Source organism: Pipistrellus kuhlii, unplaced genomic scaffold (genome assembly GCF_014108245.1).
Source record: "Pipistrellus kuhlii isolate mPipKuh1 unplaced genomic scaffold, mPipKuh1.p scaffold_m20_p_8, whole genome shotgun sequence".
Taxonomy (NCBI): Eukaryota; Metazoa; Chordata; class Mammalia; order Chiroptera; family Vespertilionidae; genus Pipistrellus; species Pipistrellus kuhlii.
In genome coordinates this window covers 44472512-44494416 of record NW_023425584.1, presented here as the reverse complement: position 1 = coordinate 44494416, position 21905 = coordinate 44472512, and the positions used below count along the sequence as shown (strand labels likewise).

The window sequence follows — 21905 nt, the reverse complement described above, 5'->3', positions numbered from 1 at the left end:
TTGGCAAGACCTAGGAGAAAGCCAGCTGGCAAGGGAGTCTGGGAAATGAAGTTCCCAGCCTTCTAGCTTCCTATAAAACAGGAAGAGGACAGAGTACCTACCAGATACATCTGGCACATAGCTTATCATTCTCCATAACCTAAGCTACACCAAAACCGAACCATCTACATGCCTGACATTTGCTCTGGTTCTTCTGAAAGGAATGTATAAAGATTTCTCTGAATCTTTATACTTAACAATACTAATCAGATTTCTCCCTACAGGTTTACATGTCACCTACTTTATGAACCCTTTTGACTTCCCAATCAGAGATGGAATTTCCCCACCCCTTATTTCTTGCCATTTTATTTATTCCTGTTTTTTAGCACATATCACTTTGTATTAAATGTGCAGTTACAAGTCTAATATATTTTACTAGATCAAGTTCAACTTAGAGGCAGAGCCTATTTTAAGGTCATCTTTATCTCCTGCAAAGCTCATCAGCACTGTCATGTACCTAGTAGGTGATCAATAAATACCTGTTGAATCAATGAGTGAATAAATAAATGAAGTCTCTGAATAATTTTATACAACTGCAAAAGTGAGTGAGACTGCATGATCTCTGCCTGTCTCTCTAATTTCATCTGGCAGCTTCCTCTTTCTCACTCTTTCTTATTTTATTTCAATCATATTCACATTTACAATAACCTTCCATACACCCAATACTCTGCTTAATGCTTAAGGTGTCTGTAGATTTTTCTAATTGGGATTGTAAAAAAGCTACTGACAGCAAAAATGTCCATTAGATTTTGTTCCTTTTGCTGCACAAGCTATGTAAAGCTAGTGCAAATATCACAGTGTTTCTTCTCTGTGTAAGGAACTACTCAGTGAATGAACTGTTAAGGAAGTCAGTAAGGTTTGAGCCATTGAAGAAAACATTTATCTTGCTGGATAAAGTGTCACAGAGAAAGGAAAACAATGATGAAGAGAGAAAAGCCAAGTGAATTCAGACAGTTGTGACCTAATTTAATATACAAACTTCCAGGGAATTCTCCTTTACCAAGTCAGCATAAAAACAATGCTTTAGACCTCCCTAACTAGAAGGTAAGGAAGAATTTTCCTGATTTGAGCTCATGAAGTTTGTTTTTATAACTATGAGCAAGAATTTGAAAAGGCAAAAATACCAGTGAATCCTAATGATATCGGGAGTAGCTTGTCCAAATGGATGAATTTGCATCACAGCTGGGAACGCTTGGTTCCCAGAGGTGGCCAAGGCTTGTCTGTGGGAACAGCTTGGCAGCCAAATAGAAATCTGACAGCTCTGCCACTCCAGACAGCATAGCCGTCAGCAGCACTTGCTTTCATGGGGAGGATTCCGTTTCTGCCCCTTGCTATGGACTTGACTTTGGACTTGTTGACTTCCCCTGTAACATGTGAAGTGAGTGGTCATTGGGGGAATCACATGCCTACTTCACAGTGTCATTGTCAGGATAACCACATAATGTATGCCATCACTTAGCATAATGCCTGACCCGTAGGGTCATTGTCATTATCACACAACCCCTAGGAAAGTGACCCAGAGCCCTGCCATTCTCACTGCAGAAGCCACTCACAAGAGGGAAAATTTAAACCGAATCGGAAGTTTAACTCCTCAGAAATTCTTTGTTAACAAAATAATTGGAAGGAATACATTTCCTTATTGAAAACACTGCGTTTGGCCGAAACCGGTTTGGCTCAGCGGATAGAGCGTTGGCCTGCAGACTGAAGGGTCCTGGGTTTGATTCCGGTCAAGGGCATGTACCTTGGTTGCAGGCACATCCCCAGTATTGGGTGTGCAGGAGGCAGCTGATTGATGTTTCTCTCTCATCGATGTTTCTAACTCTCTTTCTTCCTCTCTGTGAAAAAATCAATAAAATATATTAAAAGAAAAAAAGAAAGAAAAGAAAACACTGTGTTTGACGTCTAATGAACTTTCCCACTGAGATAATGATGGAGAATAATAAATAGGTAGTGCCCTAGCCCTAAGAAACCGCAATTCTGAGAAGAGATGCAAAGAGAGCAGTATCAGTCAGCCCCTCTGCTTGAGCTTTCTCCCCAATGGTGTTCTTGTGTAACCCAGGGGGAATGGAAATGATGTCCTTTTCAAGAAGGTCAGCATCGGTAGCAGTGGACAGAAAGATGCTGTTCTTCTTTGGACCTTATTAAGTGCATTGGGGTGGGGGGAGATGGGCTTCTGTGTGATGCAGAGCAGTGACCAGCAAGTGACCCCAAACCTGCTGGAGAATCAGGACACCTGGGGGATTATATTCATCACCCAGTATTTCCCCTCCACACAGAGAGCACTATTCCGAGGGCAATGTTTGTTACTTCCTAACAGAGGAGGGCTTATTCCAGCCTGCTACCGCTCTATGCCTTCTTTCATAAGACAGGCAGCGGAGTAAATGTCAAACCTCATTCTGGGAAGGATAACTTTCTGCGTTAACTTTGCATAACCATCATAAAGAAACAATTAAGGAGGAAAGCACCGACTAAATGTGAAGTGACTAGAACACAGTCAGTGACATGGAACCAAAATATGCTTTAATAAAAAAAGCCAAGCCACTCTGTTGGGGACAAAAATGTGTTCTTCAGTTCACCCAGGATGCAAAAGCTCTTAGTGAATGCTTCTTAGCCTTATCTGGTTTCTGTGAGAATTTGATAAAGGAAACCCTCTCACCAGAAAAATGCTTATACGCATATAGCCATAAAAGTGTGATTGTCATTCTAGGTATCTGGACTCCCCTGAAAGCCCAGTAATCTTTTGTTAAGAATTTCAACTCTGTACTGTCGATATGGCCAAGTTCATGGACTCTGGAATCAGACAAGGCTGGGATTTCTACTTCCCTGCATTTTTAACCTTTTCAAGCTTTAATTTTATCACCTACATATGAAAATGATAACTCTTCCTGTGTCATAGGTTAATTGTGGATATGAAATTAGACAATCTATTTAAAGAATTTAGCATAGTCCCTGTCATGTACTAAGTACTCCAGAAGCACTAATATTGTTATTAGCTAATAGAATACAAAACTTGAGCCTCTCAAAGCCAGAGAGGAACTTTAATTCATTTTCACTGCTACAAACATTTACCAGCGGCAGGATTCCAAAATGAGAATGTGGACCCTAGCATGGGCCTGAGCCAGAGACGTGATAAAGACAGATCAGGTGTGCCCCAGCCTAGACAGGACAGACCTCAGGGTCCTACCGTCTCAGGTTGGAAGAAACTTCAACCAGACCCTCTGCTACAGACAGTGACATCCAACCCACAGCAGAACTATGATTGCAGTGCCTGTTTCACAAAGGGAGACCTCTGACTCCTTCGGTAACATTCTTTCTATTAAAGAGGAAAGTGATAAACCAAATGTATTAATAATTTGTGAAATTAAGTGGGGATGAGAGAGATAAAGAGGATGTGGGGGGATGAGTGGTGATGGAAGGAGACTTGTCTTGGGGTGGTGAACACAATACAATATACAGATGATGTATGCTAGAACTGTACACCTGAAGCCAATATCACTTTATAACCAATGTCACCCCAGTGAGTCTAATACAAATTAAATAATAATAATTTATGAAGTTAGCCGAAACTGGTTTGGCTCAGTGGATAGAGCGTCGGCTTGGGGACTGAAGGGACCCGGGTTCGATTCCAGTCAAGGGCATGTACCTTGGTTGCGGGCATATCCCCAGTAGGGGGTGTGCAAGAGGCAACTGATTGATGACTCTCTCTCATTGATGTTTCTAACTCTCTATCTCTCTCCCTTCCTCTCTGTACAAAATCAATAAAATATTTTTTTTAAAAAATTTTTTACTTAGAATTAAATGTAGAAATACATGAAGTATACAGTAGTTATGGGTCAACAAAGTAGGTTACAAGGCAGCATTGAGAGCAGTATTTTCTGCTTACCAGCTAATCAGATTCTCTTTAATGCTGTGACAAAGAGGTTTAAAGCTGAGAATTAGATGACTTGGGATCAGTCTTTAAATCCACCCTAACCAATGAGATATCTCATTTCCTTGGGTATGGACTGTTAATGGTGAGTGGGTACCTATAGAAGATAAAGAAGCAAAAATATATTTGAAAGGCCCAACCAGCATGCTCAGTGGTTGAGCATTGACCTATGAACCAGGATGTCACCATTCAATTCCTAGTCAGGGCAAATGCCCAGCTTGTGGGCTCAATCCCCAGTGTGGGGCATGTATGAGGCAGCCAATCAATGATTCTCTCTCATCATTGATGTTTCTTTCTCTTTCTCCCTCTTCCTTCCTCTCTAAAATCAATATATATATATATATATATATATATATATATATATATATATATATATTAAAATAAAAAAAGAAATCAGTGAAACAATGTTCTCTATTTTCAGGCTCTTTGCTGACTTACTTTTCTCTGCTGTGCTCTGCCTTCTCCCTGATATTTGAGACTCAAATGTCTACACAGGCCAAGCAAGTAACATGACCCAGTGTGCAAACTGTTGGCCAACCATGGTGCCCTGGTGCCTCTTTGCCTTGAGCTAAGGGGGACAGCCTTACCCAGTTCACCCCGGTGATTTCCATCTGGGAACTGAGCACCTGTTAGCACTTTATTTATTTATTTATTTATTTTTGAAGATAAAATTCAAATATAAATTTGCATGTGAAATAACCTGACTTAAATACCGGTAACTAATTCACACTTTCAAAGAAGTACTGTATGGGCCAAACAGATTATCTTGGGGGCACCAGTTTGAGTTTTTGCTCATAGGTTTTGATGATCCTGGGAACTCTAGCCCTGAGTTGTCTTTTCGTTCTACAGTCTTTTCCTAGAAAACCTCATCTGCTCCCATGGTTTACAATATCTTCTCTACACTGAAGCCTCCCAAATTTCCTGATAGTCACAGCCTCTCCTCTACACTCCAGACTCTACATCTAGCTGCCAATTAACTCCACAATAATGCTGTTTTTATGGGCACCTGAAGCATCGCACGTGCAATATTCAACTCTTGTTCTATCTCTACCTGTTTGGCTCCCAGTTTCTCCAGTTCAGTAAAAAGTACCCATGTTGCTTAGGAAATGTGGGAGTCATTATTTCTCCTCTTTTGCTGCCCTTGTTCAGTCCACCACTTTGCTGTATATTCTTCTTCTCAAATCCTTTTTTAATTTGTCCCCTTATCTCCAGTCCTATTGCCACAGCAAACTGCCATTACATTCCATCTGTTTTCCACAATAGTTTCCCCTGGGTTATCTCTGTCCTTTGTCCTACCGGTCTATTCTTCACTTAACTGCCAGAGAGATCTTTCAAAATACGAGGTGGATCACATCACTCCCTGTTTAAATGCTCTCTGTGTCTCTACAGTCTACAATGCATGAAACCCAAGAGAAGGAAGTGTGTCAAGAAGATAATGTACTATTGTATAAAATAGACTGAGAGGATTTTTTTTAACCTGTAAAGCAGTACTAATAATACCTATATCAGAAGGTTGTTGTGAGAATTCAGTAAAGGCCACTGTTATTGCCACATTAGTTTTGCATTGGCCTTTGCAGGAAAGAAGGTAAACACAGCTACTTCACACTCACCTGAGAGAACCTTCTAAATGTCTTAGTGACAGCATTTTCCTTTATATGATCATGGTCTCAAAGTAAAACATCTGCCTTGATTAAAGGATAAAAACCTGCTTTTAAAAAGGATGGAGCAGACCAAATTCAGTTGAAAGCATAGGGCACAGTAAAGAATAATTTCAAATGTCTTCAGATAATATTTAATGTTTTGAAATAAAAAATGATTAGATAATGTGGTTGATGCAATGTCACATCATGAAAAGCAAACCCTTTCTTTGCAAATCTCTATTTTTATTGATTTGAATTCGCCTTTGCTTTGAGCTGTGCAGGAGAGTCCCTTTCCAAAATAGCATCATGACTTCAGCGTCCCATGGCCCATAGTTTTTGCAGTCCCCATGGCCCTTTTTGCTTTTAATTCACACATTCCAATTTAGAAAACACTTCGGTGAGGACGAATCCGAGAAACCTGCTGAGGCTGGTGGCTGAGGAGCTGGGAGTGAAGGTGAGAAGCTATCTGAGCAGGCGCATTGAGCTATCCCTATGGAACTCTAAATGGGCGCTTTATCTGTGCTGCCTTTCCCCCCTAGATTTATATGAAAGTCACAGTACCACTGTGATGAGTTCTTACCTGTATTTCAACATTAAATAAATTATATCCGTGATTATCAGAGCAAAAGTTTTATAACCATCAGCCATCTTCAGTACTTAGACATTTTGCTTGGTCTTTTCATTGCATGTTTATCTTGCAGGATAATTGAGCATACAAGACTTTAGTTGTAAAGCTGGCTTTTCTGCAGCTGAGCTCCCCTGATTCCCCTGCTCATACTCCCTAGCTTGACTCCGCATTCCAGTCATACTTAAATACGATCTGATGTCCAGCCGAGGGCTCCCTATCACCTCCAGACATCTTCATGTGCTATTGCTGTGCTTAAACGATGCTTCCTTCTCACGCTTCTGGCTAGAATACGATTTACCCTGTAGAGTTCAGTTTAGTCATTGCACCCTCTCAGAAGCCTGCTTTGATTCAGCAAATGATATGTAGCCCTCTTTCCTGCTGCTATCACACCAGCCCAGTGCTTGTCCCATTGTCTTGTAATTGACTAGCAGCTACTGGTCGGCCTGCCTACTGGACAGGAATCATCTCACTGTCTCTCCCCTACAGTCCTTAGCACCTAGCACAATTCTTAAGAGTGGGGACTCATTATGCCTCGGGTGTGTGAATGAGATTTGTGAATTGCAGAATGTTTGGGAGCAAAATGGAAAAACAAATTGAACGACAATGACTATGTCTTAAAACCTGAGACAATACTTATTAGCATTTTTTTTTCTTGCTTCTAATTAACTTTTTATGTCAAGCTCACTGCACAAAAAGCTTTGAATACGTTGTCTTCACTTCTCAGTATACTGTGAGCATATTCTAATGTAACTATAACTTCTCTGGAAATGTCGCTTAAATGGTTGTAACCAGATGCCCTTTAGAAGTAACATAGTTCATTCAGATATTCCCTGTTGTTGGGCTTGGTTACATGGAATGTTTTGCTGCTATAAATAATGATTAAATGAGTGTTTTTGCATCTGATTTTTTCTCTATAATACATTCTGAAAATGAAGTTACTAGGTGAATATTTCACAGTGCCTACCTCCATGTACCCTTAACTATAGGCTATCTTTTTTAAAAAGTAAAGATTTCGGCCGAAACCGGTTTGGCTCAATGGATAGAGCGTCGGCTTGGGGATTGAAAGGTCCCGGGTTCGATTCCGGTCAAGGGCATGTACCTTGGTTGCGGGCACATCCCCAGCAGGGGGTGTGCAAGAGGCAGCTGATCGATGACTCTCTCTCATCGATGTTTCTAACTCTCTCTCTCTCCCTTCCTCTCTGTACAAAATCAATAAAATATATTAAAAAAAGAAAAAAGAAAAAAAAGAAAATTCAGTGCAAAAAAAAAAAATTAAAAAGTAAAGATTTCGGAAACAAAAAGAATAGCTCATTTTTACCTTATATTTATTGGTCATTTTTATTATACTCCTCTGTGAATTGTACCATAGTAATCTGTCCATTTTCCTATTATTCTGTTAGTTTTCTTATTGGTTTAAAAGCTCTCCATATGTTTAAAATACAGTCATTTATAAAATTTTTACAAATTTTCCAGTGTAATATGGGCCTTTTGATTTGTGTTTGTGTTTTTATTTTTATGCGCACTTATAAATCTTTTCTCCTGTGAATTGCTCAGTTGTTTTTTTCTTACAGAATTTCTTGCCCTTCTTAGATAGATATTTTCCTACTTTGATATATTTTTTCTAGCTTTATTAGTTTTTTTTGTTACATTTAACTTTTTGTCCCATTTAGAATTTATTTTGGGTGATAGTGTAAGTGACTCTAATGTTTTTCACAAAATAGTCAACTTTTCTAATATCTTCTTTTGACCTTCAAAGAAATGCTATTAAAGACAACTGTACTAAATAACCGACATCATTTGAAGCCATAACTCAGCGTTCACCATGCACTTTCCTCTCTCCTCCCAGGTGAGCAGGAGCCAGCTGTCAGCAGTGACTCTGATATCTCGCTGATTATGGCAATGGAGGTTGGACTATCTGATGTAGAACTTTCCACTGACCAGGACTGCGAAGAGGTGAAATCGTGAGATGGTGAACACAGAAGAAAGGGATGGTAGGACCCATGGGGAAGGGAGAGGAGGTGTGCCTGAGACTTGGACCAGGCACACACACCTCCAGAACACCTCAGCATCAGCAGGGCGCTCTGCTCAAGAATGGTCATGAAAAGCAATATCCAAAGTCCAGTTGATCGAAATGCAGTTTCTCCGTCTCTACAACAGCCCACAGCCTCGACAGCTTGGAAGTACAAAGCCCTTGCAGACACAGAGGCCCCCAACACAGACTGAAAGGATAATTTTGGAGCTTCTGAGTGTTCATTTCAGTTTTTCCTCAGTGTTGTTTTCTTGTTTTGGAATTGTTGTTTGATTTCCTTGGCAGATTCTTTTTAAAGACTGTGTATAGTTTCCTGTAGGTCCACTCCTTTGTTTTTCCTTCGATCCACTCCAGCTTTTACATGGAGCTGTGTTTCGAAGCACCCATCCCTGCTGTGATCAGTCCCTGTCAGTCTCTGAGACCTGAGACAGGAGGACCTTGACCTCTCAGCATGAGTGTGCATGGCTTTGGGAAGGGCCTCAGCACCCTGAAACAGAAGAAGGCCAGCTTTCGTTAGGAATCTAAATTCTTTTCAATGGATCTTAATACTCCCAGCTGCCAGAGACCTCAACACTGAACTCTGAGTGTGCTGAGGCTGCTGCTCATCCTTCTCAATGACATCACACTGGCTCCCAACTGCCAGGCTCTGTGCAGGGCCGTGGGACATGAGAAGGAAGCTGTAGGGAGGCAGTTTAATTTGTCTGGATCTTACTTACAGTGCAGTGCGTGGCTGAAACTCTGAGCTCAGAAGACCCCTCCAGGCATTAAGGTCCCTCTCATTGGCTGTAGGACTCATAGCTGGGACTGCAGGCCTGGTTTTAAAACCAGGTACTGCCCATTCTTCCTGAAAGCGAAATGCCTGTTGTGCTGGCTCTTCCCCCCTTCCCCCCCCCCCCCCCCCCCCCCCCCCCGCCCTCTAGGCTAGGCCAGGCTTTGTTACCTCACTGACTTCTGCAGGAGACAAGGCTTTAGGAGCGTCCACTTTGAGCCTGGTGTCCACCACCATGGGGGTCTCACCTTCATTCCAACACATCTGCTACACCTCCCCAGACCTCGAGGGATGTCAGTGAATCCTTTACAGGTTGCTTCCCAGTCCAGACATCAAGCGAGGAGGAAGGTAAAAGTCAATGAACCATCTGGTCTAAAAAGTTCAGCATGGGAGTTGGCTAAGTCAAGTTTCTCCTGACGGAGAGAGACAGAGAAAGAAAAAGAGGTATCTGCATTTTGAAACTGTTATGTTTGTATCTTTTTTAATAACTGTGACAGAAATATGCTATTTTTTCCTGTGGGCAATTTTGTAATCCATTTAGACTCTCCCCACGCATATGACTGAAGTGGTGAGCCATGGTCACCTTGACCTCTGTAGGAGGCTGACAGGGACAGGAAGCTGCCTTCCCTGAGTTCTCTGTGCATTGATGAGGCTTTTCCCTCTCCTCACATTAACACTCATCCCAAAACAGAGTTTGGCTCTGCCATGAGACCTTGCTGCCTGCTGAAGCAGAGAGTGTAGGTCAAGGGACACTGCTGGGTGCTCTTTGTCACCACCTTTGATCTTTCCTACTTGATGCCTTCTGCTCAGGTAGTAAGGCTAAAGGGACCTGATTGCCACCTTCAGAAATAACTCATCTGTCTGCGAGTCCAGCCTCTCCTGTGCTGAAATCCAGGGAGGAATGAAGAGGGTGCTGAGGCAGGAGGCAGGAAGCCCAGGTGAGCCACGTGCTTGCTGGGCCTTTACCTTCTTTCTCTGTAACGTGGAGGAATTTAACAAGGTGGTGCCCAAGACTCCGGTGGCCTTTGGACCACAGGTGAGCAGTCGGCCAGAGGATCCATTTGTTGCAGGTGGCGATGGCAGGTAGCCAGCTTTTCACCTTGGAGAGGCAGAGGTGCTGGGCGTGTAACATAGAGGAACAGCTTTGGGGGTGCTCCTGGGTTGCTAAGAAGGAACATCTCAGTGACTGAAGTTTTCAGCCAAAAGGAGGAGTTGTTTGGTTTCACCTTGTTCTCAAACTGCCGTTAGTTACAGAGTTTGCCTTCTCTGGACCCCCTCAAATCCTGGTCCTCAGTGTGCAATTCTTCCTCTCCTGGAGTTTCCTTTCTCAGTCAGAATGGGCCTGCAGTACCTACACCTCCTTCTGTCAATGTGGCCCCAAACAAATTTCAGTGATAACTTTAGTCAAGTGGACTTAGACGGATAATTGAACAGCAGAAGAAAGATGCATCGTATTGCTTACCCAGAGAGAAAATGCCTGTGGAGTGCATGGTCCTCTGACCACGGTTCTCTCTTTCTGCCATGACTAGGTGCAGAGGAATCAGTTTCATGTGGCTGCAGCAACCTCTAGAGGGCGCTGTGTGGATGCTGGGGGCCAGGAGGCTCACCGGAGGCCTGTGGGCCTGACCCCACAAAGACTCTGTTGCAAACCCCCTGAATCTGCGAGGTTCTTGTGTTACCAAAGGTCTGTCTCTAGAGATGCCTCCTGTAGCTTAGGTAGCTAAAAAACAACTTTTTTAACCAGCATAGAAGGATGCAGAAGAAATGGAAACAGCCCTTCCCCCACAGTGTTCCTCACTACCTCCCACCAAAGATCTGGGGATCCCGTGTCTCATGGAGGGTGTCAAAAGGTTGGAGAACCCTCTAGAAGTATATGCAAACTTTCTGCGTATTTACTGATTTGCATTTTTCTGTTGTCTCTAGACCAGCACCATCCAATAGAAATGTAATGTGATTTTAAGTTTTCTACTAGCCACATTAAAAGAAGCAAACATGTAATAATAATTTAATATATTTTTTGAATCCAACATTATTGTTTCAACATGCAATTCCTGTAAAAAGAATTCATGAAATACCTTCTTTTCCATATTTAGTCCTCTAAAGCCATTGCATAGTTTACACTCATGGCGCATCTCAATTTGGATGAGCTACCGATCGGACAGCGCAGGTCTCCAGCTTCCACAATATTCTCACAAGGTTCCCCGGCCCTTACAAGAAAAAAGGTGAAAACCTAATTACCTCCCAAGAGAACTAGACTCCACCCAAGTTGCCTAATCAGAGGCCCGAGATCCGTTAGTTTGTAATGGATGAATGTTCAGGCCGCTCTTTCTGGAAATTGGACTTTCTAACCACACCACTGATGTTCATTACCAGTTGCTGTGATTTCTCTGGCCGTTGTTTTGTAGGAAGTCACACAAGCCATGTTGATTTGGTGCTGAAACAAAAGGATATCCCTCACTTCCATGGCAAGCCCTTAGACTTGATATGTGGCGCTCAAGAGCCAAAGAGAATCCCAGACTGGAGTCATCCAACTTGACCTCAACCCCTAGCCGTCCTTCTTTTTCTAGGAGTTGCTACCACCTGTTGGCTGGTCCCTTTGGGAGAAACTTAGTCCCGATCCTGAAGGCAGCACCTGCATATTGATGGAGACTTCAGAGCTTGTCACCCCTGAAATGTCAACTGCACCATCTAGGCAGGGTGAGGGGAGAGTTTGAGAAGGTAGGAAGTTACCAATGGCAAAGGCACATGCCTATTCTGACATCACATAGTGAGCATCATACCCACAGAGGCAAGTCTCCATCCAAAGAGGTTTGTTGGTTATTTTGTCTTGTTTTCAGCATTTCCCTCATTCTGGTAGAAATGTCTCTGGACGTTCTTGGCTCTGGGTTTGGTCGTATGGAACACCATGGTGCCAGTGGCTATCTGTGTTAGTGCCCTGACCTCCCTGCGGCCACCATGCTTTCAGGACTGAAAATGCTGACAGGGGTCCTAGCATAGGATTCTTTCTCATTTATGAGTTTTGTTTAGGTGGAACTTCTCAAAGAGCATGCAGAATAAATGGCATTTAATTATCCATTGAGTGCCTCGCCTTGACTGCCCACTAAGAAGACCCATGAAATCAACTCTTTCAGAAAATCTGGGATGTAGAATCACACCCTCTGTGGAACGAGGACTCAGTCCTTTGGTCCCAGGGTCCCAGAGGCAATGTCCGGGAGCATGTGTCATGTGCTCTGACTTAGTTTCCTTCCCCTTTTTTGACTCTGTGTCCAGCTTTCTCTTTCTGCCTGTCTGCCTCTGTGTGTGCACACCTACACACATGCTTCTCTCGTTTTTCAGAAAACACCTTGGTGGCTCCAGACCTACAGAGTCACTAATGTGATTACCATCATTAATGATGGTGTTTTCTTATTCATGACAACATCTATAGTTGCACTTCAAAAAACAATACCCAGTTTACTCTAAAGGCAAATTAACTTCCTCCTTAAAAGAGCTAGCCCGATTTTCACTTTCATGTCTAATTTTATCACAGACCATCTATAGTTATTGCCTTTTTCTCCCAGGCTTCCTTGCCAGAAAAGTCTCCCAGGCAAATAATGGCAAGGAAATAACTCCAGAATGCTATCTACGTTTAGTATCTTCCACCTTCAGCTTCCTGGCTCATCCCAGGCCCCAGGGGCTAGGGTTTCTTAGAAAACTGTGTGGGCCAAACCGTATCCAATGGCCACTCTGCTTCCTAACATTGTAGCATAAGATCTTGCTCTTTGTAAGTGATCTGAGAGGCCATCTCTTCCTTAGAGTGAAAAAGAGACACAAAGAAACCAGCTTCCTAAGGGGAGGAACACGGGGTGCCTTGGGCATTGCTCTGTGTCCCAGAAGTCCCTCATCCATGCCATTGCAGGGCCAGGACAGAGAACACATCTGGTGATGGCAGACCAAGGTGGTATGGATACCACCTGCAAGGAGTGGGAGCAGAGAGTGGCAGGATATGAATAGGGACATTCTTTGACATTCTTTTCAATAAATGCTCCTCTCCTGGGTTTAGAGCCAACCTGGTTCTTTCGTGTGTTTGTGTGGGTGTGTGAAGGAGTTAAACACTCATGATAGCAGAGGTTTGGATTACCTAAAAACTAAACTAATTCTGAGAAGTAGGTATAAGTTTCTCATCACTTACCTCTTCCCTTTTCCCCCTTTGCTCCCCATCGCACAACTCCAGGCCCTCTGTAATAGGAACAATCATTTATAAAGATCCTTAGATCAGTAGCCACACTTTTTCATGTTGAGTCTTCGGACAGCACTGAAGTGTCACCCCAAAACTAAACAAGTGATTCCTGGTCCTAGATGTGGACCTTGCACTCTCTATCCGCTTAACTGCACAACCAGCTTGTTCTGCAAAGAGCCTGCTGGTGTCGTTCACGTCTCTGCTTTCCTCCCTCTGAGCTATGCCTGCTCCAGCGCTTCATCCGTGGCTTTTTTTCAGGAATCTCAGTGATCAAAGACTTTCTCATCCTTGTCACTATTGATGTTTGCACTTAACTACAGAGTCCTTCACTCTGTGGCCACCTGATCAATATCTGTTGATGATATGATAAGGCAAGTAATTGCATTTCTTAAAAGGCTGCAAGTCTAAACAGAGCACAGGAGAAAGATCTGCAGAGAAGGTAGCTCAACCTGAGTTACCCATAGTCACTGCTTGGTTTTGTCATGAAGGAAGTGGAGGGCTTAGAGAAGCAGGGGAAATGTACGGACCATGTGTGCTCTCTAAACCAAAGACGGCTCACCATCCAAATGGACTCGTGCTTCTTCCATTGACCAGTTGCATTGTCTCCTAATGTTCTCATGAAGAAAAGTGAAGGTGTGTTGCCTCGTCAAAGGAAACCTTGAAATCTTCAGGGGGTTTCTCTTGCATACTGGTGATTGACCTTGTCCTTTCTAAATCCAGAAACATAAAAACAATGTCTTGTGGCCTTAGTACCACAGCATCTTTAAAGTCTAGTGGTTAGTCCCCTTTTCCCTCAGAACTTTTAGAGAAACTGAGTGCTTTATACAACTCAGAATATTGTCCTCTTGAAGAATGTGACGATTTTTCAGAGCCAAAGAATTTTCATGTATAAGAGCTAGTTAATTAGTATCCACTCTTTTGAAGAAAATACCAAACCGTGGCAGTTAAAGAAGGATGATTAACAGGAACTCTGCTGTCTGCGTTTGTGTTGGTATCTATGGCACTGACTGTTCAGTAGGATGTTATTGTGAGAGGGCAGAGCGCCCTCTGCTGCAAAATCACCATTCTTTCAGCCAGTTGATTTGACTAGAGTTGTCATTTCATCAACACCTAGTTATTTGCCTTTTACTATCCAATTCCTCTCCGTAGTTGAGAATTTGGTCTATCAAAAGAGAAAGGAATGTCACAAACCCGGAAAGGTTGAAAGCAAACCCCACTGAAGACCTCATTGTCAGTAGCCCTTCCTTCTGCAAAAGGTTGGCACGTACTATCGGCTCTGTTTTTAACAAGATGCCTCTGGCCAGAATGTTGGTACAGAGTTATAAGGCAGGGGCCTGATGGTTTTGTAACTTAACTTGATTCTTGTCAAACTGCAAAGGAAGATCAATAAACATACTTCTTTTCTATGAATATAGATGGTATGAAATATGTGTTTTTGTATATGTACATAATAATATATTGACTTCCTGCTTTCACATTAGTAATCTGAAATGGTTGTACCATTTTATAATTAGAAAGAGATGTAGGGGTTGGGGAGGGTTGAAGGGCTGTTATTTTTATAGTGGGATGTTCCTTATATTTAGAACACTTGAAGTAATTTTGTATTTGTGAAAAGTTACATTCCATTCAATTCCTGAAAAAAAAAAAATAATAATGGGTCTTGTTCTTCAAAATATTCATAAGCTGGGGGAATGATGATCCTAGTTTCCAGGGGAACCTTCCAAGAAGCTTGTATGTGACACCCAATTCTGTAGATGCAGACCATGACCTGCAATTGCCAGTTCAATGTTAAAAGGGAGAAAAAAAAAAAACTTATTTTAACCCCTCTGTATATAGCACATTATTTCCACCAAAAAAGACATCTGCTACAAAGAATGCACTTACCATTATGAAATAGTCCAACATGGCATCATAAATCCATCTCTAGTGGCTCCCTACTAGCAAGAAAGAATCCAATGGCTTTATTTTTTTTCTTTCTAAACATGAATTGTGTTTTTATTGTAAAATGAATGACGTCACACATAGAATTTGACTTCGCTTCCCCAGGAGGTCTCTCTGGTCCGTCTGCAGATCATGCACATGGTGGCCCCGGCCCAGCAGTCCCCACCCTCTTCCTATTCAGATCCTGAGACTGAGCTCCCTGGTTGAACTGCCACATGACTCAAAAGCCACAGTTATTCCTGGTGGCATTTTCATGGGTAACTTTTAATTTGGACTTTGATTTTTCTCTTCATAGCTGAAAAATTGAGTGAAGGGTTGTGTATCTATTTTACCCAAACATCATCTTCTGTACAAAGCCACGGGCATATTTAAATGATTAAGGCAGTGTAGTTGTTTATTTCCTGTGTAAATTTCTTTTCTTCTTCCCCACTTTGGGCCCCTACCTTATTCCTTCCAAAGCACTTTATATCTCGAAATACAAAGAAGTTTTAAAAAACAGTCTTTAAAGGGATTTGTCTTCTGTCGGGAGACACAGACTTTTCTTCCCCTTGATTCTATTCTCTGTGTGCTTGGAGAGCATAAACCTTTTGTCTCCTACTGGGAGTGTGGAAGTGTTAAGGATGAGAGTCAGAAACATTCAAGCATACAACACGGCTATTTTTGTTATATAGAAGACTATCGTGTAAATAAGTGCCATCGTGTTCTTATGTACTGGTTTTTTTAAAAAAAGTGCAACTCTAATGATTGGAAAAGGATTGTGGATTCCAGGAAATTTCATTGCAAAAATTTTGTTTGATTTTGTTTTTTAATAAAATGGAACTGGATGCTGGTGTTTGTGTCATCTGTATTTCCTCATGGTGCTGCCTCGTCTTGAGTTCCAGAGGGGGTCCTATGGATTTTTTTTTTTTATCTTATTTATTTATTTATTTGTTTATTTATTATTTTTAATTCTCACCCGAGGATATTTTTCCATTGCTTTTAAAGAGAGTGGGAGAGAAAGGAAAAAGACAGAGAGAAATATCGATGTGGAAAAAAAAACACGTTGATTGGTTGCCTCCTACACACACCTAACTTGGGCCCTGGCCAGGGAGGAGCCTGCAACCAAGGTACATGCCCTTAACCAGAATCAAACCTGGAACCCTGTGGTCCACAGGTGGACGCTCTTTCCACTGACCCAGACCAGCTAGGGCTGTCCTATGGATTTTAAAACCCTGATATTTATAAAAATCTTGTTTATGGTCAAAGAAGGAGAGATTTCAATAACTTCATTATTTCTCTCCTGTAAGTCAGGTCCTAGGCACCTGATCTCCTCATAGCTCTTTGCATCTCGGTGAAATGATGAACATAGTTTGAACAATTCAGAAACGTGGGGGCAAACTTAGCTTGTGGTGCATCATGATGGGACTGAGGCCTATAGTCTGAGCCGTCTGGAGCAGGCGACCCTATGCAGGGTCACACCCGGGGCCCACCAGGTGCGCTGGGTGGCCAGGTCCCTTTTTATATTTACTTGCACATTTCTAAAGGATTTTCAAACATCAGTTCTTTTGAATTAGCAGAGAAAGGGAATGCTAATGAAATAAGAAAGACAGGAGCCGCCAGCCTTGGGAGGAAGGAAAGGCCCCCATTTGCTGTTCACTCACTTGAAACTGCCAGGCCTCTCAGCGTGGCCGTCCAAGGCTGAGGCATAGCCCCTGGAAGTGCAGGGGGTGGGCATGGCGAGCACAATGCAGCCTGGCCAAGCCTGCCTTCCACCTGGCCGGGCGCCCCTCCCTGCTGTGGGCTGCACACAACCTGCTGGCAGCCACTCAGACTGCATGGGGAGGGTGGCAGCCTCCTGAGCTCTCTGCTCTATTCTCCCCCCCCCCACTCCCCGCTCCCCCCAGAGCTGCTGTGACCACAGGGAAAACATCAGTGCCCGGGTCTTTGCTCTCAAGGCTAGGTCACACTGAGCTCACAGAGGAAGATGCTCTAGAGTAGACTCTAGAGGGATTGTTATGCCACAGGACAAGGGACTTTAAACTTTGCTTAGCTTACAGCAGTGCAATCTTTCTCTGCCCAGACGCCTACTGTCTGCGGTAAAGCTGACATCTGGGGCCCTGACGCTGGTGGAAGCACAGAGTCCCAAGGTCAATTCATTGGAAAAAACGCTTCATACAAGACATAGGAGCTATTAAGAACTTGCAAGAAGGCTGTTCTGAAGTTACCGGTGTAACTTTGCATTACTCAGCTTTTCTAAAGCTGATTGAAAACAGAATCCCAATTTTAAGGGTTATATTCTCCAACACTGCATTGGACAAGACCATGGTGTGGAACGTGTTGATGCTCAAATTACAAAGAAGCTACTAGACCTGGTTCCCCCTGCCCCCACCCCCACCCCCCATCTCACATGGCCCACAAGCGTCTTGTCTCTCTCTGTCCCTGCGCCACGTCTAGCAGGGTGAGGTCCGCCTGGAGCAGCTGCACCTGGAGCGGAGACGCGCCGGGGAAACACGTGATGGGTACTGCTCGGGGGCATGTGTGTGCAAGGGAGCACTGGGCGCTCACAGTCACACTTTCTCGGGAAGTAGGGGCCCTGCCCTCCTGGACACTCCACTCTGGGCTTTGGTTCTGCAGCATCTTTTACCTTTTGAGGATGGAAAATGGAAAACTCCCCAGAGTTTTGTAACAAGCCAGCAAGGCCAGCTTTGCACTCGATTCTTAGTCTGTTAACCCCTCTGGGGTACTGGGAGTTAAACCACTATTCAGGGAGCAAAAGAAAATGCGATAAGCCTGCCGGCCTGCGGACTAAAAGATCCCAGGTTCAATTCTGGTCAAGGGCATGTACCTTGGTTGCAGGCACATCCCCAGTAAGGGGTGTGCAAGAGGCAGCTGATCAATGATTCTCTCTCATCGATGTTTCTAACTCTCTATCCCTCTCTCTTCCTCTCTGTAAAAAAATCAATAATATATATATATATATATATATATATATATATATATATATATATATATATATATTATTTTTTTTAAATGTGTTTGGTTTTTTCTAAGTCTCATTATTCCTCCTAAGCCCATGTTAGCATCCCTACTCCTCCCCTTGCCTTGGCCGAGAAATACATGCGCCAGGTTGGGGAAGGAGGCTGGTGAGGGGAGAATGCAGGGTTTTTGTTTTCTTTGTTTTGTTTTGTTTTGTTTTGTTTGTGGTTTGTTTGTTTGTTGCTCAGTGATGATTACAGAAGAGTGAGAGTACCAGCTCCTGAGAAATTCAAGTGACAATTTATGAGCTACTTTAGGGCCATCCATAGTGATCAAAGCACAGAAAGTTAATTTACCTCGTATGTCCTCACACCTGTTGGTATGGAGTCTCCCTCAGATCTCACTATTACTGTCTGTCCTTGGCAGGGAGCAGAATAAGGGGCTGTGATCTCAGACCAGGGAACCCTCAGCCCTCACAGGTTAGTTCTCCTTTTGCTGCTTCCCGCCCCAGCGCCTTGGCCCAGGTGGGAGGCACGGGGAGCCCAGGCAGTGGGGCCTGTACTCACTGGCACCCTGGGAGGCAGACCTCTGCTTTAGAAGACAATCCCGCCCTGCCCCCATGGGAACATCCAAAGGTCTGGTCAGAGCCCTGACCTCCTGCCCCTCAACACCCCCTCCTCACCTCCCTCTGACAATCCCACCCTCTTTGTTCTCCAGGGTCGTGCACTAAACTGGAGAGAAGCCGAAGCCAGCTCTCCGGCCAGCAGCTGCCTTTGGTTGCTATGAGAGCTGTATACACAACACAGCTGCCACCGATATTATAGATCCAGCGGGAGCCAAGGCTCTCAAATCTCTCCGAAACACACACACACACACACACACACACACACACAATTCAACGCTTTGGAATGGGCATCAGTGTCTATAAATAAATGTGAGAGCAGCGCCGCTGATTAGAGAATGTAAGGATGTAACGGAGTCAGGCCTGAAGATACGCTGGGCCCGGGGCCGATGTTACACCCACAAAATTTCCAGTGAGTCCAGTCACACAGAGAGCCTTTCCTTTACAACATGGAGTATATTAAAAGTGGACCCCTGCCTCTTGTCACTTTCCCATTTCCTCTCTCCCACTCCCTTTGTGTGAATGGAGGAGGAAGAGGAAAGGGAGGGTGTTAACTAAGGCCAGGGTTAGAGCTGGAGGGGGGGGGGGGGAGAGGGGGGGGGTCCTGACCCAGTGCCAGAGTTCTCTGGCCTGCACCACAATTCTTCCATAAATCCTGGAAGCTCCAGGCTGCTCAAAGCTCTCCGGAGGGGAAAACAAGAAACACTGAGAGCTGGACTTCGTTATAGCAACGGGGAAATTGTCCTACAGTCAGGAAATGCTCCTGAACAGCAACAATTCTAATCTGCAAGCAGAATAGGATGGAGGGAGGCACGGTATGTGAGAAGGTACAAGCGCACATATTCACACACTCTCACACTCATTCACTCTCACACACACCACCACCACCATTACTACCACCACCACCACACACACCACTACCACTCACACAACCACACACACCACTACCACCAACATAACACACACACCACTACCACCAACACAACCACACACACCACTACCACCAACACAACCACACACACCTCCACCACCATTACTACTACTACCACCAACACACACACCACTACCACCAACACAACACACACCACTACCACCAACACAACCACACACACCACTGCAACCACAACCCCACAGTGAGTTCCCAGTGAATGCTGTCTCTTCTTAGCTTTGCAAAAAAGCTATCGCATGAAGATCCCAAGGGGAGTTATATTTCGTGCTCTTCTTCTGGCCCCTGTTCTGGTGTTGAGCTGTGCTTGCCGAGAAACACAGAGGGAGGACTTCTTTCTCTTGTATTACTGCGGGGAGGGGGCTTGGGGTGGGGTAGATGTCAGAGAAACCCCCCAACTACAGGACATTTGAAAGCATGGGGATAAAATGCCTTAAATCTCCTAAGATTTGAGAGCTTGTTTGGAGGTCCTAGCAGGGGAGCGCAGCTACTCATATACCCTTGACAGAAGACCGGTCCTCTCCTCTTGGGGGAAAGTCGTCCTCTTAGACCGAGCGCGCAGCTTCGGGAGGGACGCACATGGATCGGTGAGGGAGGAGGGGGACACCCGCCTAGCCAGCCAGATCAGCCGAATCAACCCTGGCGATTAATGGGGTGACAGGTGTCGCTGCCAGATCGCCCTTACATCCAAATCTCCTAAGATTTGAGCTCTACTGGTGGAAAGTAGGAGAAAAGCCTGGGAGCCAGAAGCCAGAAGGAAGGACCATCAGGAGGAGAAAAGGACCCTGGGAAAGGGAGTTTGCCCTGGACGCATGTGCTGATCCTCATGGTCCAGGGAGCCACAGTTTTTGTTTGTTTTTTTCTATAAAGGGCCTGATAATCAATACTTTAGGCTCTGTGGATCACATATAATTTCTATAGCTGTCTTTCATTATAGTGTTTAATGATCCTTTTTAAAATTGGACAAACTGTCCTTCACTCAAAGGCCATACAAGGGTTTTCAGGGACAGGGTCAAAGTCCAGGGTCAGAGTCAGAGACCTTGGCACAAAGCCAGCACCCACTGTGGCAGATAAGCAAGGCACAGATTTAGTTTAATTAGCAGCTACACTGAAGTGTTTGGTAGAATCAAACTCATATCTCACTGAAACTATACTTCTTAAACCCAGACCTCAAAGATTCTCACACACCAAGCCTCAGGAATACAAACTCAATAAAAAACCTTGGTTAGAGCATCATCTCCATATGCCAGGGTTGTGGGTTCATATAAGAAACAACCCATGAATGCATCAATAAGTGGAATGATAAATTGATGTTTCTTTCTCTTTCTCTCTCTTACTTCCTCTCTCTCTTGCAAATCCATAAATAAATAAAAAGAAATTGTTAAAGCGGCACATTAAAAAAAAATCTCAACACAAAATATAGAGGAAATGAGCCACTGAAAGAGCGTGCAGAGTCCTACTCATAAAGATTGACAACATGGGAATTATCGGGTGAAAAATAGAAAATCCATGTTGAGCCCTAGCCAGTTTTGCTCAGTGGATAGTGTGTTGGTCTGTGGACTGAAGGGTCCCTGGTTTTATTCCGGTCAAGGGCACATGCCCTAATTACAGGCTCACTCCCCAACAGGGGGCATGCAGTCAGCAGCTGATCAGTGATTCTCTCTCATCATTGATGTTTCTGTGTCTCCCTCTCCTTTCCTCTCTGAAATCAATTTTTGAAATTTTTTAAGAAAAGCAAAGAAAATCCCTGTTTAAAGGAGCCCTCCAGGGACTCCAATGCACTATAAAGTTTACAAACTACCACTGTAGTCATTTCATACCCAATAGCAGGGCCCCAAAAACAGAGCAGGACTGGAGAGCAGATATCATCATTATTTTGATGGGGTTGCTTTGATCCTATGACGGTGGATTTGGAGGAGACTAAATTTCATCAAAAAATGTTTTATTAGCCGAAACCGGTTTGGCTCAGTGGATAGAGCGTGGGCCTGCGGACTGAAAGGTCCCGGGTTTGATTCTGGTCAAGGGTATGTACCTTGGTTGAGGGCACATACCCAGTAGGGGGTGTGCAAGAGGCAGCTGATCGATGATTCTGTCTCATCGATGTTTCTAACTCTCTATCCCTCTCTCTTCCTCTCTGTAAAAAATCAATAAAATATATTTTGGGGGGGAAAAAAGAAAAAAAATGTTTT

The 21905-nt window shown here is 43.8% G+C and overlaps 1 protein-coding gene across 1 annotated transcript in view; it reads left to right on the top strand.

The window, feature by feature from the left end:
- Window positions 1–9083, top strand: part of RNF150 (ring finger protein 150) — a 156531-nt gene extending 147448 nt beyond the window's left edge. Inside the window, exon 7 of the mRNA XM_036423736.2 lies at window positions 8082–9083. Coding sequence (XP_036279629.1) covers window positions 8082–8200 — 119 coding nt within the window. The 3' untranslated portion in view covers window positions 8201–9083. The remainder of the gene's footprint in view (window positions 1–8081) is intronic.
- The last annotated feature ends 12822 nt before the right edge of the window (window positions 9084–21905 follow it).